General features: G+C 47.7%; 1 protein-coding gene across 1 annotated transcript in view; it reads right to left on the bottom strand.

Moving 5' to 3' along the window:
- The window catches only part of CEP170B (centrosomal protein 170B), an 83,249-nt gene extending 74,359 nt beyond the window's left edge, over positions 1–8,890 (bottom strand). The window contains exons 1-2 of the mRNA XM_074996390.1: positions 8,664–8,890; positions 5,651–5,786 (exon numbers count right to left, since the gene is read on the bottom strand). Of these exons, the coding sequence (XP_074852491.1) occupies positions 5,651–5,755 (105 nt within the window). The 5' untranslated portion in view covers positions 5,756–5,786; positions 8,664–8,890. The remainder of the gene's footprint in view (positions 1–5,650; positions 5,787–8,663) is intronic.
- Between the last annotated feature and the right edge of the window lie 359 nt (positions 8,891–9,249).

A 9,249-nucleotide genomic window follows, 5' to 3' on the forward strand; every position in this document is an offset into this window, starting at 1 on the left:
TCTACGAGGCCCGTAACCAGTCAGGGGAGAAAATTAGGCTGGTTTGGCATGATTTTTTCTTGACAAATTCATATTGGCTATTACTCTTCACCCCTTTATCTTTGACAAGCTTACAAACTGAATGCTGAACAACTTGTTTTAGTATCTTTCACAATACTGATTTTAGGTTGACTGCCTGGTCTGTAATTGCTCAAGTCCAATTTGTTCCCTTTCTAACTATGTTTGTTTGTCTCTATTCTTCTGGGACCTCATCCATCCTCCATTACTTCTCATGTCTTGCTCACAACACTCTTGTTAATGCATCCCAGAATCATGTTTGCTTTTTTTGCAACAGCATAACATTGTTGACTCATATTTCATTTGTGGTCCACTATGACCCCTAGATCCCTTTCAGAAGTGCTCCCTCCTAGGGAGTCACTTCCCATTTTGTATGTATGAAACTGACTGTTCCTCCGTAAGTGAGGCACTTTGCATTTGTCCTTATTGAACTTTATCCTACTTTTATCAGATCATTTCTCCAGACCAAATGTGGATTTGTATACTCTGCACTGATTAGGCCTCAACTGGAATGCTGTGTCCAGTTCTGGGCACTACATTTTTAAAAAGATGTGGAGAAACTAGAGAGGGTCCAGAGAAGAGCAACTAAAATGATGAAAGGTCTAGAAAATATAACCTAAGAGAGAATATTAAAATAATTGGATTTGTTTAGTTTGGAAAAGAGAAGGGTGAGAGGGGACATAATAGCAGCTTTCAAGTACATAACAGGTTGTTACAAGGAGGAGGGAGAAAAATTAAATTCTCCTTAGCTTCTGATGATAGGACAAAAAGCAATAGGCTTAAATTACAGAAAGGGCTGACATTAGGAAAAATTTCCTGTCTGGGTAGTTAAGTACTGGAATAAATTGCCTAGGGTTGTTATAGACTATCCATCACTGATGATATTTAAGAACAGGTTGGATAAATATCTAACAGAGATGATACAGAATGGTGCTTGGTCCCTCTGTGAGGGCAGGGAACTGGACATGACCACCTCTTGAGGTCCCTTCCAGTTCTAGCATTCTAGAATTATACTCAGAACCCAAACACACCTCGCAACTGTTTCCACTAAAAACCTTATAACACTGCAGAGATATTTGAAATATTTCTAATCCTTTCAGTGGGTGCAGAAGATTTCCAGAAAGATTAAGTTCTCGCCCAGCAAACCAATTTAGTTTCAAGCTTTAAGGCTATACAATCTTCTTCAACTAATTGACTGCTAACCATGGATCCAGTTTGCTACAAGAAATAAGCAACATAGGTCAAAACAAAGCACAGAGCATCTCTTCTTAATTCTGTACCAAAATAGTAAAGCATTTTAATTATTTAGGAATCTATTATTACACCTGGAGACAACTTAATTAAGGAAACTTAAAAATAAAAATCTATCTGTGCCTCACCCCACAAAGTAATTCCTAGAGCAGCAGAGTAATATATAACAGATTGTTCACTTTCAGGGCCAGGGACTGTCTTTTGCATCACGAGGCCCTCATCAGGGCCTTAATCTTTACCACAATCAACTATTAAACAATCATAAAGTTACAGATGGAAGAGACTTATTAGGTTATATATTACACTCCCCTGACAATACGTATCTGTTTCGTGTGTGCACATAAAAATTATTGCTAATGACTCCATCCCCGAAAACACACAAACAAAATAACTCTACAGTTAGCACCCAGATCCAGAAGTTACAAACAGTAGCAGTTCCGGCGAACTAATAGGACAGTCCCCACATAGGAGTTCTGCCAACACACGGACATGCAATGCCTCCACTTCTTATGCCCCTTGAAAGACAAACTGGTGCCAGTCTACCCAGTGGTTCTGTGATACACTCATAATAGCAAGAGGTCTATTTTGACACCAGCCTCCATCTGCTCACATGCAACTTTGCAAGCACATATACCACATGCGAAAATTCTCTTATCTGCCTGAGATTACTGTAAACTCATTTCATTTGGAACATCAACCCCTTCTAAAGACCCTCTCTAGAAGTGAATAGCCAGTAAAATAATCCACTATGTGCTGCTCAAAATGAGACGTTAACCATGGTTTAGAGCAGGGGTGAGCAAACATTTTCCATCGGCCCCACTTTTCATCCCTGCAATTAACAGGCCAAACCGCCCCCACTCCCCCGTCAACTTGTCTAATGTCATCCACGCCAAGTTAAGTTTTGGTTATGTTCATATGGGGCTGGGGGAGAACAAAACAAAACCACATTTTGGCACATGAAAAGAAAATAAGTTTGTAGAATGTAAAAGCTTTATCCATCGGTACATAAATGTGAATAAACAGACATAAAACCAGTAATATATTTCAATATTTTAATGAGATGGATGAGCCTGAGACCCAGCTGCTGATTGTGCTGCATCCATTTATGAAATTTCATGCGCCCCTCCCACTTTGCACACCACTGATCTAGAGCAGCAGCGTCCAACCATATTATGGAGAAAGGCAATGTAAACCTAAGCACAACCTGGTGTGAGCCAAAGAGATCCTCAAACTGGGGCCTACAGCCCAACCCCACCAATTATGAAATGCTCTGGTGGGCTATGTACAGCCAACAATAGATTGAGGTACCTCAATCTACAGAAAGACTTACTGCAGAGGACAGTAAAGAAATGCCCTCAGACAGGGTCATATTTGATGTGTCACATGAACACTGACAAACTGGCCTTAACAAGCACAATCCACAGCTTTTGCTCCGGTAAGCAGTTAAACCCTGCCAGCCCTGACCCCCACCAAAATCACATCCTCCTCACAACTTCTGTTAGCTCCTACTTTATTTCCCCCTGCCTGTGACCCACAGAAGAGAGCCAGAATTGAATTTAAAAGGATCCCTGCTGCTATGCTTTGCTGCAGCTGTGGAATCAGCCCTCACAGCAGCACCTTAGCAGGACATAATGCACAAGCATGGAATGGTTACTCTTCAGCCTGCCAGTTCTGCAGCGGGAAAAGTTGAAAGAAACAGATTATTAAGAGTGGCTACTGATTTGGGGTCTCCATTTTTGAGTGCCCAACTAGAGACACCCACTCCACGGAAATCAGGTTCCTTTCAAGGGCCTCAAATTGATGACTTAAAAACTCAAGACCTTTTGAACGGTCAGGTTTTCTGAACCAGAAGATATGAGCCCTAAAGAAATTATTAAGATCTTTGAAACCTTTGTCTTTGTTCCACTTCACAGTCTCAAATGCAGAAACAGAAGATTAAAATGAGAAAGCATAGGTCATCAGGAAATCCCAACAAATGACGCACCAAGAAACAACACAATGCTGGAGTGTCAAACTCTGGAACACCCAATGGAGCCATTTCAGTCATTGCCAACCAATGTCACCCAAATATCTTATTTTCCTTCAGAATAGAGGTTTCTCAAAATATTGTTATAAACAGACCATATCACAACAGACTGACTGCTTGCTGACACCTCCCCTCTGATTGGAAACTGAACTCATTACCTCTCCTCCCATCCCCAATCACACAGTCCCACCATCAGCTAAAAAACTGTTTGCATGGCAAAATATCAGTAAAGCATTTATGACATGCCTTTATCCTGTTCAGCTGGTGGCAACAGGAGGAGAGCTCCACTTGTGCAAGAGCTAGCTTTTTGTTAATCACCACTGTATCCTACAGCCAATGGTCTAGGGACCAGTGTCCCAGAACCCTAACCCTAACCCAGCCCAAGCCCCTTCCCTCTTTGCAGTCCCGATCATTTGTAACTTGAATAAATAAATAAATAAAATAAAGAGCTCTCTGAGTCTAACTATTGCTATTTCTACCAGGTCAAAGTCAAGTATTTTGGTTCTGGATTTCCGCAAAGTCCTAAAACAAAGGGCTCCTACTTAACATTCTCCTGCAGTGCGCACATGTGTAAGTTTGATGATATGCAGCATTCTGTCACTGAAACTGCTGACCACCAAGGCCAAGCCTGCAAACAAACTGGATTAGTCCTCTGGGAGTGAAGGGAAATCATCTTTCTGTACAAGTAACACAATAACTTTTCAGGACAGAAGAATGCAATCTAGTTTACGCCACCACATCGGCTAAAGTCTCTGCACTGAACATTAGTGCCTCCTCTGAATTCCTGGCTTGGCTCTTCACTCTGAAAGCACTCATTCAACGTTAAGTTAGCAGAAATAAAAATCACAAGCATCAATAGGTGGTATATGCAGTAAAATCTACAGAAAAAGTAGCCCAGCTACTCAGTTTCTTTTGTCTGTGTGAGCATTAGGACCATTACTCTTGGGAAAATTGTGCACCATTAAAAAAGTGCAGAGCTAATGTCTCCTGCAGATTTTATTTATTCTCTGCAGATTAATTGGTTTACATGACCCTCCCAGCCAGTGGTCCCAAGTGGGTATTGGAACCAGCCAGGGCAGACGTAAGTCACCACACTGTGGAGGTGGTGCTAGGTATGCTTGCAAGACTCTGCCCCTCTCACTCGCGACTGCAGTGCACCTGAAGCTGGGGAGGAGCAGGGCTGGGGACGCACCCCGGTGATGGCTCCTACCATGTGTGGGGCTCCAGATCCTAGTCAGGTGCTGAAGTATGCACATATTTCAGTGCTGTGCCAGACCATGGCCTAACTTTACTCCTAAGGACATACTACCCTTGAGGATATATCTGCACAGCAAAGAAAAACCTCTGGCTAGCTTGTGCCAGGCCCGCAGGGCTTGGGCCGCAAGGCTCTTTCATTGTTATGGAACCCACGCTCTACGACGTGGCAGGGTCCTAGAGCTCTGGTTTTAGTTGGGCCCATAATTACACACACTGATTAAATGTCCCCACAGCCTGAGCCTACGAGCCCACGTCAGCATGCACTGGCTGGCCATGGCTTTTCTTTGCTGTGTAGACATACCTTTAAAAAGTCTCCGGTGTTTGACATACATGCAAATACCAGCATTGGCATCTGCCCTGTGGAGCCATTCAGAGGTGCTAATAGGCTGAGTCAGGAATCTATTTGTTTCCTGAATCTTTTTTGTTGTTTGTGTTGTTACAGACACACTTGCTGACAGGTACTTTGATGTAAACACACCTGATAAAATATGATTATCCTGTGTTATTTTGACAAATTAAATATGCCAAGTTTTAAAATACCGGGCACAGAATTTTAAAATTTTTGGTGCAGCATTCCCTCAGGAGTAGTACTAGTAATCTGTTCCTATCAGGTAACTTACAGCCAATACAATTCTGATGCCCAGGCTAATCACCAGGCCCTTTGAGAAATCTCACTGTCACTTCTGCAAATGCATTATACCGCTGCAGGAACTGTAAATTTGTCCTAATATCAAGTTCTTATAAAAAAGGTGATTTACTTAAAAGCATTCTTTAGGTTTGGAACAGCTTCTAAATACAATACAGGCCTTGTTTACCAGCACTTTTAATAACCAGAGAACTCAGGTGCAGTGCTAAGTAAGGTTATTTTATTTCTTAAACATTTTTGTGTTCAGTGAAAAAGCTTGATAAATCGGCACGTTTGATTAACCAGCAATCCCCATTCCCTGTGCATGCCCAGTAACCATGCCTGTACTACCACTAACATTACGTTCAAGGCATTTGCTGCACCTTTAAACAATATTTACCAGATCCAAAGACATTTTATAAAAATATATTTACCTGGAGCATTAGTTCACAGTCATCTCTGCCAACAAATATCATCTCCCGAGGGAGCCGGTGGCGAATGCCAGTGCTGCTAACCAGGAACCAAGAAGTCACACTCATTTTGGTGTTTGGCACTTAGCCTTTAAACATCCTGAACAAATCAAACACATATAATAGTTTGTGGCTAGTTATTGGCCAATAACAAAAGCAAGTGAATTGACAACACTGAAATTCATCAGAATGCATTAAGCAAGTTTTGTGGGGAGTTATAAGCAGTTTAAAATACATGGCTACCAGCACCCAATGGCTACAACACCCAAAAGTGGTACGGACACAGAAGTATTTCTTCACACAATGCACAGTCAACCTGTGGAACTCTTTGACAGAGGACGTCATGAAGGCCAAGACTATAACAGGGTTCAAAAGAGAGCTACATAAATTCATGGTCCATCAATGGCTATTGCCAGGATGGACAGGAATGGTGTCCCTACCCTCTGTTTGCCAGAAGCTAGGAATGGATGACACGGGCTGGAACACTTGATTTACCTGTTCTGTTCATTCCCTATGGGGCATCTGGCACTGGCCACTATCAGTGGAATAAGATTACAGAATATCCCTTTCAAGAGTGCATATTTATTTCAACAGTTTGAGCCTGGTTGAAAGGTATGACTTCTGCAGGATATTAGGCTAGAGGGATCTTTGGTTGGATGCCATATGGCCATTTTTATGTCCTTAGGCAGGAAGGTTCTCTGGACATACTGATAACCAATATTCCTTCTTATCCTTTCCATCCACGTGCGGATTTTTTTCCATGTGCGGAATAAATTTTCACAGAATGAGGCATGTGCAAATGTGAACCACCGGGAGAAACACCAGCCTAGCTGAGAGTGCTCTACTAATCAGCTGGGCAGCACTGGAATCGCTCCCGAGCAGCTGCACAAGCTCCCTCCCTACAGGGCACAGTGCTGGCGACCCATTGCATCCCCCACAAAGACAAGGAGCACAGAGCATGCTTCCTCCACCTCCATATTCAAATATCCACACTGGTCTGTAACAACTGGCCATAGTGAATTAGAGAGGAAGGAGACACAGCATGTTGTCTTTCTCTCCTTTGTGGGGTACCTATCACAGGCACAGCACATGGCATGGAGAGGGGAAGGGCAGATGGGTGGCGAATGGCCGTGTAGGATGGAGAGTGGGCAGAGCCTTGGATGCCCTCACTTCAGTGAGCCAGCCAGAGGAGCTCAGCTGGTAGACGGTGGGGGATGCAACTCACTACCGTTCTCTATTAGCAGCCCATTTTTTTCTCCGTCCCCTTAGTGCCTGTGAGAGCCTCAGAGTTCCGTTGGCCCTTCCATCCCTTCTCGGGCAGTCCTTGTTGGGAAAATAAAAGCACCCAGGTGTGAAAGATCAGAGAAAGCCACCTGGGAGTGGGCACAATGCCATTCAAATGCAGGGGCATACTGTACGTGCCAGTGGCCAGGAGGCCTTGTGTTAGTACCAAAAAAGCACTTGCAGGGACTCCAGACAGAAACGGCTGCACTGTTATACTGCTACAGATTGAACCTCTCGCATCCAGCACCCGCAGGACCTGACTGGTGCTGACTGAGCGAATTTGCTGGACCATGAATGGTCAATAATTGTCTAATACATTAGCAACACTCCCACTGCTCACTGGGCTCTTAGAAGATATTTAGGGGTAAATTATAGCTAAATAACAGCACAGAGCACTGGTGGCTATAAACAAACTTCCAGCTAACTCAAATCACATTGTATTACAGATGTAATGGGTTCTACCCGAAGTTCTACAGGAAAGCTCAGGAACAAAGAAACAGAGCCCACCCCTGGACACCAGATTTTGCCTCTAATGCCATGCAGTGAGCCTATGTTGGCATTTGTTGCTAGGAGGAAAGGAATAAACACACCACCCAAGCTGCCATTGGCCACAAGGCAGAAAGTCAGTGGACTAATTAAGGCTGCCACCCTCTGCTAGATCCAGTGGAGAGAGGCTGTGTCTGTAATCAGCTCAGCCCCAGCAGCACCGGCGGCTGAAACTAATGCTTATTATGGACATGTCTAGGAGGAGAGGAGGGTTCTGGAGGGGAGAAGGGAACCTAGCTGAACAAAGCCGCCGAATCCCGCTGAAATAGACAAGTGTTTTTGTTGTTCAAAGGAGACTGGCGGAGGGGGGGGGGGGGGGGACTTACCGAGCCGCCGGCTGGATACTAACGCGATCCAACCCCCCACGATGGAGGGACCGGGAGGGACAGCACCACCCGCCCGGGGATGTCGGAGATGCTGATCGCGTGTTGGGTGGCCGCAGATGCCAATAAACTGGCTGGCTCGCCTAGTCCTCCATGATCCGCCACCATTAGAAAGCAGCTGCCAGCCATCCCCTCCGCCCGCGGGGAAAACGCCAGCCGAGGAAGGTGCGACAACCACCCCGCCAGCATGCGGGCTCGTGGGGCGGGGGGACCCCGTGAGTCAGGGGGAGGAGACCGGGCGGGGTGGGGAGACGGGGCTCTTTGTCTGGAGAGGGCCGGGGCGGGGGGGGTCGAGGCAGGGATATGATGGGTTACGGCACATTTTGCCCCCGCCCAAAATCATCATGGGGGGGGGCGGAGAAAGGAGCCGAGCCGGGCCAGGCCGGGCCAGCTCTGAGACACCCTAGACTGGAGAGCGTGCGGACAGCCCCCCCCCCCACCAATCGCCCCCGGCAGGACTCGGGAAGGGGCCCGGCCCATCTCGGCCCCGCGCCCCGACATGGCAGCAGCTTCCTGCCGGCTCCGCGGGGTACCCCGGGCCCCTGCCTCCAGCTCCCTCCCGCCCCACTACCCATCTCACTGCCCCGCGGCAGCCACGGCCCCGCTCCCGCCCGCCCGCAGGCCCGGCCGAGCGGGCCCGGAGACCCACTGCACCCCAGCCAGGTGCTGCTGCGGCGGAGGCCGCAGGCCAGAGCCACTGAGGACCAGCTGTTTCCTGTCGGCGGCCGATCCCCCTCCCCCGCGCCGGCCCGGCCTCCCGGTACCTGCTCCGGCCGCCTGCGTCCCCCTGTTGCCAGCCCGCCGCGGCCCCTTCCCCTGCGCCAGGTGCGGGTGGCGGCAAGTCCCGGCTCAGCGGCCGCCTCTAGCCGGCTCTGCCGGCCCGACTGGCCGCTCCTCGGGCATTGCAGATTGCCAGCGGCCGCCGGCCTCCCTCGCTGGCTCTCCTGCCCGGGAAGGCAGCGCCGCCTGCGCTTGCACAGCAGGTTCTAGACGTCAGTAGGCGGCTCCTACCCCGTCCGCCACCCCCGAGCCAGTCTCTCCCGCAGCCGCCCTCTCCCCAGCCGACGAGCCAGGTTAGGTCAGCTGACAAGCTGGTTGCAACATTCCAGGTGCCTGCAGCAGCCTGGGCTCTGCTGTGACCCCGGGCGCGGCGGAGCTGGTGGTTTGCAGCAGGGCAGGCGGCGCGCTTGGCTGTGTTCTGCAGGCAGCAGGCATGTGCAAGCCAGGAGTCAGGACGTGGTGAGGGACTGGGCTTTTTCTTCCGACCTCCAGGGGATTTAGCGACTCCACTGATTTGTCTAGCTGTGCAGGAGGCTTTCCGGGAACTGCAATTTGCCTTCATTGTTCAAA

Source organism: Carettochelys insculpta, chromosome 6 (assembly GCF_033958435.1).
Source record: "Carettochelys insculpta isolate YL-2023 chromosome 6, ASM3395843v1, whole genome shotgun sequence".
NCBI classification, from domain to species: Eukaryota; Metazoa; Chordata; order Testudines; family Carettochelyidae; genus Carettochelys; species Carettochelys insculpta.